The sequence below is a fragment of the Petaurus breviceps genome, unplaced genomic scaffold (assembly GCF_028583685.1).
Source record: "Petaurus breviceps papuanus isolate PSGF00001 unplaced genomic scaffold, PetGlider_PUasm1.0 188, whole genome shotgun sequence".
In the NCBI taxonomy this organism is placed as follows: domain Eukaryota; kingdom Metazoa; phylum Chordata; class Mammalia; order Diprotodontia; family Petauridae; genus Petaurus; species Petaurus breviceps.
In genome coordinates, this window is record NW_027185804.1 from 2,471,802 (window position 1) to 2,488,915 (window position 17,114).

The 17,114-nt window shown below is 41.8% G+C and overlaps 1 protein-coding gene across 1 annotated transcript in view; it reads right to left on the reverse strand.

The window, feature by feature from the left end:
* Positions 1–17,114, reverse strand: part of PDE3B (phosphodiesterase 3B) — a 163,423-nt gene that overhangs the window by 16,568 nt on the left and 129,741 nt on the right. The window contains exons 11-12 of the mRNA XM_069091150.1: positions 7,955–8,068; positions 1,313–1,512 (exon numbers count right to left, since the gene is read on the reverse strand). Of these exons, the coding sequence (XP_068947251.1) occupies positions 1,313–1,512; positions 7,955–8,068 (314 nt within the window). The remainder of the gene's footprint in view (positions 1–1,312; positions 1,513–7,954; positions 8,069–17,114) is intronic.

Genomic DNA, 17,114 nt, shown 5'->3' on the forward strand with positions numbered 1-17,114 from the left:
AAGCCACTTCTTTTCCAGGGTTACACACATACATGGGATTTGTCTAGACAGACCAAGGAACTGCAGCAAAGAAAATTAAGCAGACTGAAGAGGTGGTACAATGAATAGAGTGCCTGGCCTGAAGTCAGGAAGACTCAACTGCCTGAGTTCGAATCCAGCCTGAGACATTCACTAGCTGAACGATCCTGGGCAAATTACTTAACCCCATTTGCCTCAGTTCCTCTTCTATAAAATGAGCTGGCAAAGGAAATGGCAAGCCATTCCAGTATCTCTGCCAAAACAAAACCCCAAATGGGGTCACAGAGTGTCAGACATTACTGAACAACAACAGAAGAGAGGAAGGCAGGAAAAACTGTCAGAGCCACAGAAGTGAGATTCAAAGGCAGAGAATGAAAGAAAGGGAAGGTGGAAGGGCAGGGGAGGTATATTACTCTTCACTGCCTGACAATGAACCTTTGGCCAACATACATTCCCACTTTAGCATTAACAGCTGCCTAAAAGTGGCCCAGCGTATCCCCACACCTGTGTGCTTGGCATGTGGAACAGCCCTTGACAAACTGCATCATTAGATTTCTCATACTCAATCACCATCCTCAGATCTATGCGAGATTTTATAAGGCATGTTCAGAAGCCCTGCTGAGGCCCAGGCAGTCTGCACTTTGTCCTAAGGTTTCAACAAACAAAATAAAAAAGATCTCACCTACCGATGTCATTCATCTTCATCACAGTCACACCCAGCCTAGAGACAGCTTTTCTGGAAGACTGAAGAATCCTTCCTCCATCCATTTCCTGCTTTTTAAAAATCCAGGCTAACGTATGAGAGTTTGAAAATAATGAAGCCTTCCCTGACTGGGTCTGAACTCTCCTTGTCCAAGGTACTCTTTGATCCATTATTTCTACTTCAAGGATAACTAACAGATTCATAACTAGCTTGTAATCCTGGGCCACATGCCTGGATCTAGCTTATAAAAAAAAGAGTTCAAGAAACAGAAAGAACCAAAGATCTAAGTGACAGTAAAAGAAAGACTATAGAGAATCAGACTCAGGTTCCAGGTCAAAAGCAAAATCATACAGAAAAAGCTGCAATGTTTTTTTCATAGCAGTGTCAGTCTTTCATAAACCATCGAACTATGTCCATCTGGAAAACCAAAGGGGGAGATTTTTGACCATTTCCTTAGGACACACACCAACATCCCTTAAAAATCAATGAAGGGTTCAATGGGTATTTAACTCTGTTATATAATTATATCAATTTTTTAAAAAGTTTCTTAACTATGCCTCCCCAAGTCTTGTAATTAAAAATCATTCCTACCTGAGGATCACCGGTAGCCACCAAAAACGCATTTGTCCGCCCTGGGTGGTCATAGTCATGCATAGCAGCTGCAACATAAAGAGCCATAAGCTCCAAGGCAGGGATGTTCAGTGCCACGCAGCCATAGTTTGGATCCGTCATTGGGCAACTTTTGGAGGAAGTGTATGAAATGCGTATAGGAGAAAGTCCACTACTATATTCTGTGGAGGAAATAAACAGCAGAAGTAGAGATCATTATTTTCAGTTCAAGGCAAAGATTTATAAAGTATCTATTACATAAAATGAAGGCTTGACACTGGGGGACATACAGAGAAATAAGATTCAGCTCCTGCCTTCACACAGACCTTAAGGTCTAGTATAGACAGTATGACACAGAAACAAAGAACTCTCTTGGAAACCAGAATATGTTAAGAGGACAACAAGCTAAGTGATCAATAACTCTTGGAATGAAATGTCAATGTGACTTGGGGAAGCTTCACAGAAGATGAAGAATCCAAACTGGTCCCTGAAGGGTCCATCATCATGATAAGCTTCCTGACATTCAGGATTACTTGCCTTATTTTTCCTAAAGATAATCTTATCATTCTCTCCATGCAATGACAGGATTGATTTTCTCGTAGTTGCTAGACTCAGGCCTTCACTGGTATAGGGTTCTTCTGGTAAGGAAAGTCTCTCTATCATAGCAAACTAGTAATGACTGCACACTTCAATAGCATCAGAGTTGCCTGGGACACAGAGATTAAATGTCTTGACCATGGTAATCTTGTCTTCTTAATGATGGGGTTCTCTATTTTATACAGGGTATTCCCAAGAGGCAGATTATATTAACTACTTGCCTTTCAGGTTAATCAGGCTAAAGCATAGGGATTCTTTGTTCTGAAACCGAAGAAACCTCCACTAATGGGATATGAACTCTCTTGTCCTAGGTTCTCCTTGACTCATTATTTCCATTTTAAGGATAACTGACTGATTCATAACCAGCTTACAACCCTAGGCTACATGCCTGAACTTGGCTTTTAAAAGAGAATTCAAAAGCGAGAGAGGAACAAAGGCTATGAGAGGAAGACACTCAAACTTAATTCCCTGTAGTAGAAGCTGGCATATCTGCAAGGTCCAAACAACAGCAGAACCCCAGGAGAAGAGGAACCATGTGGTTCTAGAGATGATAGTAGTCCAAGATAGAATAATCATGGTGTTCCTAGACTAACCAGAAGCCAGAGGTGATGAGCAACAAAGAAAGACAGAGCTGTACGTGGAGGAACAAACCCAGCTTGCCCTTCATTGGTACTGGAAGTTAGAAGCAACACTCCACCCTATCTTAGCATTTTTGGAATGCCAAGGTCACATGACTAACAAGATGGAGAACTAGACGTTTTCTCTGGTCTTCACAAACTTTCAAAAATAAGAATTATTTGCAAGAGGTAATTACTCGTGCCTCCACAGGCCAATATGCCAAGTCTAATGAAGTAAGAATGAACCTGATAAAGTAACAGCATAAAATTAATATTATATATATATATAAATACCATAAATTAATACCATACAAGGCTAATCTAATCCCTACCTCCGCATCCCCTCTTCTACCAACCCCTACAAATAGACAAAGTGGCACAGCCTGCTCCCTGCAGTCCCATCAGTAATGACTTTAATGCTGCCCGTCCTGGGCCATCTATATCAGGCCACTGGACCCTGATGGCTCTGGAGGAGAAAGTGAGATTGGTGACTTCGCACAGCCCTGCCTCACTTAAATCCAATCCACTTAAATGTCATGGTATCACCTCGATGCAGTCATGGTCCTCTTTGAGAACGAAGGACAAACAACAAAAAGCTGAAGTGAGAGTGTGCTAGGACTTCAAGCATCTTGCTTGTGGGGAGTTGAGGGGGAGGGCACCAGACCTGATGGAAAGGATACTGGTATTCAGCTAAGTTCAGTTGTGTCCCTCCAAAATAGAAAGAGACTATGACAGCTTTGAGAACCAGCCCCCAGAGTATCTACCATCAAAGTGAAAGGTGTCAGAAAGTTAATGATAGTGGAATATAAAAGAAAAAAGACAGAAATTATCAAAGTTCTCAGAAAAAAGAAAACAGATGCCCTAGGCACAAGTATATAAACCAACAGGGAAGCTATTAATAACAGAAGGACAAATGGTCACCAGGACATCTAAACAAGTCCAAACATCTCTCAATCAATATTGTAAAATGAAGCAAAAAAACTCTGTAGATTCCCTAGAGAGCATGGAACCACAGTAAGATGTTCTGAATGATTCAAAAAAGAATCACGAGGGCAGAATTTATGGCCTGCATAGCTGAAATAATTGACAGAATAGAAAAATATGAATCCATGGTGGTGAGTCTCTAGAGAAGCAAAAGAAAGAACAATTATTTGGGAACACAAATACACAGAAAGAAAGGACAATTTGGAAGAAGAGAAGCAAAAATCACAAATTTATAAATAACACATATCTCTATAAAAGCAAAACATATTGATCTTGAGGACAAACAGGATGTGTAGAAACCCTTAGGATCAAAGACCTTCCAAAAGAACATCAAAAGTCAAAAAACCTGAACACCACAATGCAAGGAAATACTACCAGAAAACTTTCCAGGACTTCTAAATACAGAAAATAAAGAGTCACTGAAAAGAATTCACAGACTGCTTCCAGAAAAACAAAAACAAAACCCTATGCTACAACCCTAAAGACACACAGTGGTTTAATTTAAATAATCCCAATGACAAACAACAAATTCTGCAAGCAACCAGGAGAAAGGCTTTAAGATATTTTTTAAAAAGAAAAAGAAATCTGAATAACAGAAGGTTATTTTGCACCCACCAAAAACCCCAGAAGGGAATGGATGTGTCCCAAAGGGCAAAGGAGCTCAACATACAATCTGAAGTGACATTCCCATTAAACATGAGCCTAATCATTAATGAAAAAAGATGGACATTCAATTTTTTAAAATGCACTTGAGGCATTCCTAACAACAACAAAAAGACTCTAGAGTGAGCAAATTATTTGCTTTGTAAACACCCCAGACAACAGAAACACAAGAAAAGTGAGGGAATATAGTTACTAAAGATAGTATAAGAAATTGAATAAATTATCCTGGGGCAGGGGTGAGTGGGGGCAGTAATAAAAAAAAGAGACCGTCAACTATGGACTTAACAATAAAAGCAAAGAGATTTCTAACTGTGCACAAAGAGAGAAAGATAAAAGTGGAACCTAAACAGAAGTGAGGAACAGGCATGAAAAAAAATGGACTAAAATCATTGTTTTTTGTGAGATTTATCTGTGGAATGGGGGGGGCAATAAAAGGGAGTTTAAAAAAAGATTGGGGGAGATGTGTAATGTGTCCTAATCAAGTCCATGGCAAACAATGAAGAGAAAATAATTCTTGCAGTCTCTCAGGAAGAAGAGAGGCTACAGAAACATGGGTGAAATGGCAAAAGGAGGGATTCAGGGGGAAAGAAAGGAAGATACCTTAATTCTATGGTGGGAGGGGATTCCACTGAAGAATACTGCCGTGAGGAAAGAGATCTATTCTGTAATAGGAGATGGAGACCTTACAATGGACATAATCTGCATAAATCTGTTCTTCAGAGAGATTGTTGGTAGAGTTATGACTAGGTCTGACTGTTCCAGATATGAGCATGGAATTATGCAAGTGACTAAATTGCCTCTATTTCCTTTGACCCAATGATCCCTCTATTGAGCTTATAAAAGCAAAACATACTGATCTTGAGGATCTTATATGTACCAAAATATTCATAGTAGTATTCTTTGTGGTAGCAAAGAACCAGAAACATATGCTTCAATCCCTACTAGAGTCCAGGCAGTAAATGGTAGGAGTGAACCAAGGCCGAGGCTTTGCAGGGCATAATCAGTGAAATGATAAAGGAGCTAGGAACTCAAGACAGAACACTATCAAACTGAACTGGTTCACCAAAGAGTTAAGGTGGAAAGAGGAGGGTCCAGTGCAGGGCAGATATCCTGGGAAAGAACTGAGGAGCCAAGATCCTGGAGGTCAGGTGAGGAGTGGGTTATATAAGTGAGGTAGAGGAGAGGTGAAAAGTCAATAGATTATGTTCAGGGAAGGGAATTTCAGAATTTGTGAGTGTAAAGGTGGTATGAAGGTGATGGCAATGTCAAGAGGATGAATGACCATCTTCATATGTGGCTGAGGTGAGGTAGAGGAGCAGGTCAAGGGAAGTGACTGAGGAACTGAGTGGCTAGGGTATTTGAGGGAAAGTCAAAGCATGTTCAAAGTTTCCTATTATTAAGTAAGGAGTTGAGGAAAATTGTGATCTATGTGTCCAATTCATTGAAGAAGGAAGGGGAGTGAGTTGGAGATTTGTAAGCGATAGCAACCAGGATTCTGACTGGGTGGTAGATATGAATAGGAAAGAGCAGAACCTGGAAAGAGTTATGAGGAGCAGAGTATTCCAACTCCCCTGCCTTGATTGATGAGCCAAGGAAAATGAGTGAAGGTGTGGCCAGTATCAGAAAGGGTGTTCAGAGAGACTGTGTCATCGGTTGGGGAGACAGATTTCAGTAATAGCTAGTAGATGAAAGGAGTGGGAGAGGAAAAGATGTAGGAAGAAAGGGCCTTTGTTGCTTATGGAATAGGCATTCCAGAGGGCACAGTAGAATGGCTGGAGGATGTTTGAATGAAACTTTGGGGTGAGAAGGTTGAGGGGAATGGGAATAAGGAATCAGGAGGTGGGAGTAGAATGGGGAATATGAAAAGTATGGCCAGGTTTGGGAATGTTCATTACTGAGTGGAGGGCAGCACTCCTCTTCCCAAAGGAGGGTAGAATGCAGGCTAGAAACAGGCACAGCATGAGGCTAGAGGGGCATAGTTGGCCATCTGGGAGACTCGCCTTCACTACTCCTCCTCCCTCCAAAGGCTGGAGATTAGGCATGAAAGAGCACAACAGGAGAAGAAGGTCAAATTGGCATTACAGAAGTAAGAAGTCTGGTTGCCCACCAACTTTCCTCTTCCTCTTCCCTCAAGGGACAGGTATGGCAAGAGATGGAAGGCCAGCAGCTAAAAGGAAGGTTGTCCCTCTACAATGGAGGTTCTTCACATCCTGGCTGGGAGATCAGGCTGGCAGCAGAATACAGAGGTTGCCTGGTATTGGCACAGATTGAAGTCATTGCTTTGGGGCAGATGGGAGATACTGTCTGGTTCTTTTCACCTTCCCTCAGCAGATATGCTGGACCCGGCCGGCAAAGGTAAGGGCCTCATTCAGAGGAGGGCTTGGCACCTCTTCTCATCCACAGAATGGACAAGGGATACATCACAGAAGGATGGGCTGAAGGAACCAGAAGCATTAATCCCAGAGAAGAAACTACTTAGGAAGGAGAACATAATTACCATCTCCAAGGACCTGAAGTGCTGGTACATGGTAGAATTTAACAACTTGTTTTTAACAGCTCTAGAGGCAGAAATAGGAACACTGAGTAGAAGCTACAGAGGTAGGTCTGGGCTTGATGGAAGGAAAAATTTAATAACTATAGGATTCTGGAAAATAAAATATCCTGCCTTGGGAGAAAGCAAATTTCTTATCATTGGCAGAATTTAGAGGCTGGCTGGCACATTTTATCCAGAGTGTGCTATATATGAGAGGATTCCTGCTTTGTTACTGGTACTATCTAAGGATATTCCAGACTCTTTGAAACTCTAGGCTGAATGTTAACTGGACACAGCTGGTATCACTCCTTCCAGTTCTGCAAACAGGCCAAGAGCTTGTGGAGGCCAGAACTTTGGGAGGTACAACAAGGAAGCAGATTGTTGGTTCTGGAAAAGAAAGGAAAATGGCCTTATTCAGGTGCTGGCAGAAGTGGCCATGAATGGGCTAGTTGGCCGAGAGATCGATGCAATGAGTACATATTTGAGACAGACCTGGATTAGAGCAAAAGGTGATGGAACGGCATCTTACACAATGGCAAAGTCAACCCACGTGACAGGGTGGTAAGAATGGTAAAGAAAGGATTAGATAAGGAAAATGTGCCAGACATTTATTGCTAGATAGATCTTCTAGGTTTTTAAATGTTCTGTAAACTTCTGCACTTGATATTTTTTATTTGACCTTGTTTCTATGGTTGCTGGTGAAGTTCTTTTTCTGAAATACTTAACATTTGTCTCAAGTGACTAGGGAAGAAGAGTTTGTCTATCCTGAGATACAGAACCCTAGAAATTGGGTAAAAATCAGAGGAAGAGAGAAAGAGAGAGGAAGAGAGAAAGGGGTTACCATTCCAGCAGCAGCTCTATGGTATGGGCTTATCAGAAAGTCCAATTCATTTGCAAATCCATTACGAGTGTCTTCCTCATTCCTATCTGGTGTGTTTTCAGGCTTGGGTATTAAGTAGTCATGCCAAAACACAGAGCTCGATACTAGTTCTTAACCTGTACCTCTGCATCCCCAAACCAAAAATCTTGGTAATATGAGCACCATATAATAATACTCAATTAATTTAGACTTTTCTATAGGGATTAAAATAATTGGTTAACCTTATTAACAAAAATCCATTAAAGCAGAACTTACTGAATTGTCCATAAGACATAACAGGGTGATTTCTAGACTGCCTAACTTATTCTCAGAATAATTATCCTTAAACACTCCTCTACTGAAAGCAGTACCTGTGCGAATCACTTTCACAAGATCCTGACGGATCTGTTTAAATCCAGGAATTGGCCTAGTAGTCAGGTACCACACTGCATGCAGGACATCTGTGGCATGGACACGATTGTGATCTGCAAATCATTAAAACATCAGAGAAATAAATAATCTACTATGCATGAAAGGACTATGAAAAATGGATAACTGAAGAGATGTTAAAAAGTCTTATCATTTTGTTCAAATTCTAAAAAGATCTCTAAGAAGAAAAGTACTGTGTCCATTTTATACATTTTTTTCTTATCACTCTCTTCTTTTTTCACTTATAGCTTACATGTCCACCCACGTGTTGAAAAATGTCATTTCCCAGAGATTACTCTGACCACTTGCTTTCCTAGTAACATTAAGACAAAACTTAAAGCTGACAAGCATTTTCCCCATAGCACATTGCTTTTATTCTGAAGTTAAACACTAAATAAAATGGACATCTCTATATACATCCTAGAACAGAAAGGGAAGATTGTACATGAAACTGCAGACTTTTTATTATATATAGCTTGCTTTCAAAGTACATAATAAAAGCAACCTCCAGTCTTCAGAACTGATTCATAAACAAGCATTTTTTTTTTATGTCTGGATCCCTCTCTCTCCCAGTCTGGCAAATAAGGATTACTCATGGACCTGATCCTACTGGATCCCAAACAGCTTATTCTATTTGTGACCCTCCATGGGCTGTCAGGTGGCCTCCACTGCCATGGACTCATCATATCAATGCCAAATTTAGTGCAGACAACCAGCTGATCAGCTTAGCCCAGAGCTGCTCAGAACTCCTGATCTCAAGGAATTTCTGAGCTTCAGCCTCCCCAGGAATAGGGAGGAGTGTCTGGACAGCACATCCAGCCCTAACAAGGATTTTTAAAAGTTCTTTTCTTCCTCTATATTGCTATCTGGAGGATAATGGAAGAGAAAAGATAACATGATTAGTGGTATATCACAAAATCTCAAGAAGCAAATATTTTGAAATAGTTTTTTTAAAGAAAAACTGCTATCCACATCAGGAGTTTATTCTCAGATCCAACAGCATTGTGGTTATTGCTACAGTATTATAATGCTGATGTCCCCATGTCCTACCATGGAAATAACTTTGGGAATCAAGTCCTGATCTCTTTTTGGGACCCACTGGATCACTGATCCAGAGCGAGAAGGGACCTCAGAGGCCATCTTGTTCAACCTCCTCAATTTGGAAATGCGGAAACTGAGACCCAGGGACCTTAAATAACTAATCCAGGGACTCACAAACAGTGAGGATTAGGGATAGATTTTGAACTCAGGTCTTCTGACTCTGGAGCCATTATATAACTTCTTATAATAAAAATTCCAAGTAATCATGAGTTCTGATTTACCAAATAAAATACTCACTAGAACAACTCCTGTTACACACTCATTAGAACACGAGAGATCACCCAGAAAATATTCTTACAGGTCCATTATTTGTTCAGTAAGACGTGGATCTCAATCTCTTCAGTTAGTATCGAGTCACAACGTTCCAGAGCATAACTCTGTTCCTTCCCAGCGGCACAGGCAGTAGGAAGAGCTCAGGGTGTGTTGGTATTGCCGGATGGTTATCCCTTCACAATTTACAAAGCTCTTTCCTCCAAACAACTCTGGGAGAGAAGTTAGAGAAGCATTCTCTCCCTTTTATAGATAAGAAACAGGAAATGCTAAGTCCTCCCGCACATGATTAGGTAGCAAAAGCTGCCCTGGAAATCTGCTCTTTGGACTTCTGGATGATTATCAAATGCTCTAGTCGCTTCCACCCCCTCAGCAGCCCATTTATTCCTCCTGGGATGGGCATTCTTCATGTCCTCCTAAATCACTATTCCTATTTTTAGAAGAAAATAGTCTCTACAAAAGAAGAAAAACACTATTCTTAAGTGGTAAATGCCATTATGAATCTATAATAAATAGGGTATAAAAATTACCATCTCATGGAGCATAGTTTTCCCCCTCTCTTTCCCTCTTCTTCTACCTCTCCTCTCCCAAAAGAAGAAAAACGAATGACTTGCCTTAGTAATAATATTATCCTTCAAAAGCTGGAGGAACACAGAAGAGGAAATTCTGTTCTAGATCTGATTCTTACTAACAGGGAGGAAGCAAATGCTTGTTGAGGATGGCGGGGGGGGGGGGGGGGAGAAAGGGCTTAGGGGAAATTTATAGGGAAGTAACCACTTCATCCTAGTTTGTGACAGAGGAAAGGAGCTCTGGGCATAATATAACACACACACTAGATTTTGGAAAAGCAAATTTCAAAGGATTCAGAGAAAAGATAGATAGCATTCTACGGACAAAAATAATTCAGAGAAAATCAGCCTAGGAAGGAAGGGAGATACTCAAGAATAAACCTCTGAAGACACAAAGGGAAACAATTCCAATCAGAAAGAGTACTGAGACTTGTCTGAAGAGATCAACATGGATGCACAAGGAATTCACCAAACAACGAACTAGCCAAGAAGCTGAAAGCCAGGCCACGCAACAGGAGAAGCAGGAAGGAAGGGCAGGCCCAGGTATTTGGTGATGCTGGAGTTCATGACAAGCCGAGGCACAGGCATCATTCAGGCTCTAGTGGAAGACCAACGAGGGTCAGTCAGATCAGGAAGGGACATTGCTGGGGGTGAGTGGGATGGTGGGAAATGACTATAGGCAGGAGGCAGCTAAGGCTGCTTACTTCTGCTTTGGCTTCAGATAACTCTGAAAATGACTAAAAGGGAACTGACATGCAATAAAAGCAAGTAAGAAACACTAAGAGAGAAGAGATTTTGAATCAAAATCCCCTGACCTAGATGCAGTTCATCCTTAGGTCCTGAAAGAACTCAAAGACTGGACTGCCGAGTCACTCGCTGTTGACCATGGAATCGAGTGGACGCTGGAGGCTGGTGGGAGGGTGGGGGGAGGCAGGGCTGCACACAGTCTGTGGGAGCCGGCAGTGCCCAGCCTTCTGCCAATCAGGTTGAAAAGCTGACCGTGGCGGGGCCAACTAGATCTCTTTACCACCAAAGTGGAACATCTATTCTGCTGTGCACAAGACATGATCCTTTTTCCTACTATGGGTTTCTCATTGTGTAGCTCCTTTTACATTGCCATATTTCTGGGAAGATGGTGCCTCATCAAAAATGGACAACAGCCTTAGCAATGAATCTGTGCACCTTCATTAATTCTGCCAGAAAGTTTGCCCAGCTCCAGTGCCTATGGGAGATGAGGGATTCAAGTGTCTGAGCAGCCTTGAGTAAGAACAACTTTGGTGAACACACAGGATCTTATGGTCTCAGTTCATTTCCTGATCATGCTGGCTCTAAATATATAGGTAACAACTGCATTACTTTGATACAGGAAAACAACTACAAAGGCTGATTGTTGTCAGAGAATCACCACACAGAAGCGTCTCACACTGAAGCGAAAGAGAATAAACTTATTTCCTCCAGCACAACTGAAGCCACGTCATCTGGATTTTAAAATTAGTCTATTGTGTGATAACAGAAGTGTGGAAACTCTAGTTCTTTAAACACATTTTTCTGTTTTTCAACTTGAAACCCTAAGAAGTATGTGCTGTTCCCATTTTCTCCAAGACACTAAGGCTGAACAGAGCAATCTCACAAAAAAAAAACCACTATCCTAAAGATTTTGTAATTTGTTGGAACTCAAAGGAACCTTATTCATCACCTAAACCAAAGCCATAATTTTCTAGAGAAAGGTACCAGAGCTAGTTAATGAGAGAGCCAGGATCTGAACACAAGTCTCCTGATTCCCTGCCCAATGATGCACCCTGATGCCTCAAAGTCCCACATACAAATTACTGGAGATGATTGTCCCAATTCAAAGTTCAATTACATCAGAACTGCCCCAGTGGCCTCATAACATGACTCCCTAGGAGCCATAAATCTCACAAGCTTGAAAAGTCATGCTGCTTCCCAATGGATGATGAGTTTACCTAGAATCTGTCCTTGAAACAGGGGAATCTCCAGTGGTCCCTGGTTTCACATAAGACTTCCATTATGTAAAGGAACTCTGACATAATTATCTACAATGGATTTTAAAACGAATGTAGAGTGGCAGGACCAGCTTTGGTCCTCTGGAAAAAAAATATATGCACTACAGGCTCCAAAGATTTAAATCTGGAAGGGGCTTTAGGGTTCATCTAATCTAACCCTCTTATTTTAAAAATGAGGCAGCTGAGGCCTAGAGAGGAGGAAGGACACAAGTGGACACTAAGAGACAGAAGGGAACTTGTGCCAAGTCTGCCGCCCCTCATCTCCCAGAGGAGATACCAAAGAGAAGAAGAGCTTGGATCAAGGATCCATAAGGAACAGGGACCAGAGTCAGGATTCTAAATGAAAGGCTTTCTACTCTAAATGTTGCTGCTGGTTGTTTTGTTTGTTTGCTTGTTTGCCTTTGGCAGAATGCCCACAGATTTTACCTTCCCTAGGTCTCTCATTTTTCTAATATAAGCATAAGTCCAGTGTACCATTCCTTCTTATTTAGCTTACCCAGAGGAATGGGCTAAAATAGGATAAAAACTGAAAAGTCAAGGAAGGGTTAACAAGAGGTTGCCATAAGATGCAAACCATTTAACTATTTTTTATTTCTTCAATCTCACCACTCTGGAATTACTTCCAAACTAGCTTTCTTTCTCTGCCCTAGACCAGTGAAATTTTCCATCTTAATATTCAGGTTAAAAAAATGATCTAAATTTCATTTACCATTAACTTCATAAAATTTAATCCTTTTTTTTCCTTAAAACAAATTCTACACAGTAGTACCCCCAAAACTTACTAAGATGTTTTGGAATGGAAGGAGTTCCTGGAATTACTCCAACATCTCAGGAGTTCTCTCTTGCGATATTAAAATGACGAATTGCCAAGCTCCTTAATGATTAATCTCCAAACCTCCTGAGTCTGCTAAGATGTTTGTAGCAGTTCTACAAACTTTGGTTAACTGACTTTATTTCTGTAACTCCAACTTGGCCCATGTTGGAATGACAAGTTCTTTTTTTCTTATAACCAAATCTCCCAAGGAAAGTCTAAAGTGGGAGCTAGTTCTACTTACTAGGACAACAGCCTCGGTTATGAAAGCTATTAATCTTTTGCAATGTTCTAAACTCTCTAGCTATAGCCCTTAGAAGTTTTTCTGGCTGGCTGTATTTTAAATCTAGCTCACAACACAAACATGACACAGACATTTGACATTTTACAAAGAGAAAAACAGACAAAATGACAAGACACCTCCAAACAGAAGGCTAATGCACAACAAAGCATGCAAATCTAATTTTACCTGGTTGACTCGAGGCATACAGGGTTGTTGAGAATTGCAGAAAAAAACCAGAGGCACACATAGCAATCAGAGAAAGACCAATTAATCAGAGGGGGACAGGAAAAAAAACCAGAGACACACAGCAGTAAATTTGCATAGGCCAGCAGAAAGGAACTGAGGTGTGCATAGGATATCCTTACTGGAACTGGGTCAAAGGAGGGGCCCTGGAGTTTTCCTCACAAAGAAAGGTGAGCATAATCAAAAGGTGAGCCCAGGTGATTGGAGAAGGAACAAAGGGCAGAGGACTCGCCAGACAAAGGGGGTTGGACTCCAGAGAAATAAATCTCCAATGCACCTAGTTCATTCCCACTGGTACAGGAGAATTCAATGACCCAGGTGCATGTCCAGTCCCATTTCTGACACCAATTAATGTCAACTGAACCTGAATCAGCCTCTATCTATGGTCAGAGCCAAACAAAACAGGCCAGAGGTAGGTGTGTCAAGGATTAAACAGAAATATAATTAGTTTCAGAGTGAGGAAAATGCTTGAAAATGGAAGCTCCCCCCACCCCAAGAAAGAGGGCTTAACATGCTGGGGGCAAAGGCAGATATTATATACATAAAAAAACCACAAGTGAGCTGGACAACAACACGCTCTTCCTTAGCAGTTCCCACAGCAGGCTCCTGTGTGGACAACACAAGAGTTCCTGGGTCCTGTAGGAACAGTTCTTAAGTTGATTGACTTAAGGGTCATTTAGCCTTGTGATTATTCAATGGGGTACAGAAGCAGAGTGAGCGTGATGGGAATAGGAGTGTAGTACCTGGTTTGGTTACATAAGCAGAGGAATTTAGGAATTGTTAGGATGTCAGGAGATTTTGATGGATAACTTTAGACTGCAGTATTTTGGCTCGCAGGTCCCTGGGAAATAGGGGGAGCTCCAACAAATCTAAGTAGTTATTGATTAATATGAAAATCATAAATCCTTCAGTGAACACCTGGTGCTGTGCAGGGTAAGACCATCCAGAGCACAAAGGATTGTTGTTAGGCTAAGCTCAGGGCCCAGCCTGCTTACTGGGCCTTAGGTCTGAAAAACAGAGTAACTCCAAATACACTGACAGTTTCATCTGCCATTATAAGAGGCAGCCTGGGGACAGCAAACTGTTGGTTTAGATTTGATTTGGGGATTAAGTGAGGCATTGGTAAATCACTGAACAGTTACAAAAGGAGTTTACTTAACCCCAAACATAGCAAGGACTGGCAATAAGGATATAGTGGCACTTAGCTTCTATACATATAGCCCACCTTTTCTCTTATGTGGAAATGGGTGTGGTCAACAAGGCACATTGTGTTAGTTCATCTGGTCTTCAGATATCCACCAAGTCAGAGGGTCCCCAATTCCCCATGGGGGTGGAACTTATTACACCCCAGGTGACCTAGTTGCATCACATCCTGGACTGGCTTTGTTACTTCTTAGGAAAAACCAATCCCTGTTGGGGGGAAAGAGGAAGGCAAGGAGAAACAATCCTAGTAGAAAGCAGTCCTGTCATGCATAAAATAAACATTCATATTTTGAACACAGGCAGAGGGTGACCTGAGGAGGGAAAAAGGCCTTGGGAAAAGGGATAGCACAAAATTTAACAAGGATAGCTGTCCAAATTTTTTTTAAAGGGAAAAGAATAAAGCCTGAAAACTCTAGGTCAATGATTTCTACTTGATCATTAAAGAGATGGTTGTTAAACACCTAGAGAGAAGTGGCCATTACAAAGAGCAAGTCCAGCTGCAACAAGAACAGGATATGTAAGATGAACCTCATTTCCTTTCTTGACAACAGAATTAAGTTTATAGATGAGGGAAATGTTAGAGATATAATTTGCCCGGATTTTGGTCAAGATTTTGACAGAATGTAACAAGGGACTGGTCAGTGGGCTCCACCTGCTCTGCCTGCTGACCATAAAGTCAAAGTAAAAATTTGGAGATCTGGCCCAGGAATCATGGGTCCCACCCCAAGCCAGGACAGTTCAGGTGCTTATTGCATGGTGACAAAAAACTTTCTAATCAACAGCTGAGCCAGAATTGCATATGAATAACAAAGGCACTCACAGACAAACTTTCCCTTTGTCCATGGGGGCCAGTGCAGAGAAAGAAAGGCTAGTGACCTCAAATACATGGCACCTTTGTTTCTTCCACCTCTGTTGTGTTTATTTTTCCCTGATCCTAGGTGAATGAGCATCCCAGAGAGAAAGACCTTGTGGTCTTCAACAAGTCACAAGACCCACCACAGGTCAACACTAGAGGTCACAGTAGATCTGCTGAAGCTGCAGCAGCCACGCCCAGTGAACCACTGATGCCTGGAGCACCACCTGCCTGGCTTAGCCCAACAATGGACTGACCCAGCAGCTGAGACACCATGACAGGCAAGCCAGGAAGTAACTCCTCCCTTGGTCACACCCAGAAGTGTGCAGGATGGGAGGAAAACTTTGTAGCTACCACTTTAAACCTGAGTCACCCCCTGGGACCCAGGTGTAGGGGGAGAGTATGCCCTGGGACCGAGAGATGCCTTTGTACTTTTGTCCTTTAATGTAATTTCTCAGTAAAAATCTTAACAGATATAAACTGGTCATTTGTGATATCAAGGGGATATCAACTGATCAAAATTATATTTGGGCACTAATCAGTAGTTAGACATTCTGTGTGAATGAAATGGGGGGGGGAACACTGGATTAAAGATAGTTGATGAGTTATTAGAGAACAATTCCACAGTCCCCTGGGTTACCCCTAAGGCTCTCAGGAACATTAGTTGAGCTCTGAGGACCTGATCTTCTCAGTGCAAGTATGGGTTGCTTAATACAGTCACATGGACTCAGACCTGGTTGGATGGCTGGAATAAAAAAGTAATCGTTAAGAGTTCAATGTCACTATGCCGGGTGGTATCTAGTGGAATACCCCAACGATCTATAATTTGCCTTATATTGTATAACCTTTTTATCCATGACTTTGACAAAGGTTTGAATGGCATGCTTATTAAATCTGCAAATGGCATCAAGTTGGGATAGGTAACATAGTACATGCCAGAATAAGGTTCAAAAGGATCTTGACAGCCAACTGTATTACACTGGAACTAATATATGAAAGTCAACAGGTATAAATGTAAAAACCTTACACTTAGGTACACAAAAATTAGCTTCCAAATATAAAATTAAGAGGTATGGCTAAGCACACTTGTTCTGAAAACAATCTGGGGATTGTTGGCAGTCTGCAGGCTCAATGAACGTGCAGCATGATGGATCAATGATAAACACCAGTGTCATAATGGGACCCCCCAGAAAAGGCACAGCTTCTGGGAAGGAAGAAGTGACGTCCTCCCATTGCACTCTCCTCCCCCTCAGAAGAGGGGCCCTCATCCAGAGGATTATGTTCAGCTGCATGCACCACAGTTTAGGAAGGATATTGCTAATCTGGAGAATGTCCCCAGGAAGGCTTACAGGATGGGAAGGTTCTTGAGTCCATGTCATATGAAGACTAGTTGAAGGAAATGGGCATACGAGGAGCCTAGAGGACAGGGAGCCAGGAGGGACACTGTGAAAGGCTCTCAGACAGAGGAGGGATGAGGCTAGTCCTAGATGGTCCCAGAAGGCAGAACCAAGAACAATGAGTAGAGGTTGCAAAGAGGCAAGCTGAGGTTTAATGTTACAACCACAGTAGAATGTCCTGCTTCCAGAGGTGGTGGGTTCCCCCTCCCAAGAGACCTGCAGGTAGAGGTGAGATGATGGCTCATCAGGAAGACCAGAAACGAAAGTCCTATTGTGCATAGGCTGGACTACATGGCCACTGAGGTGTCTTCTAACAAATTCTATCACCTTCTCATTCATCACTAGCTT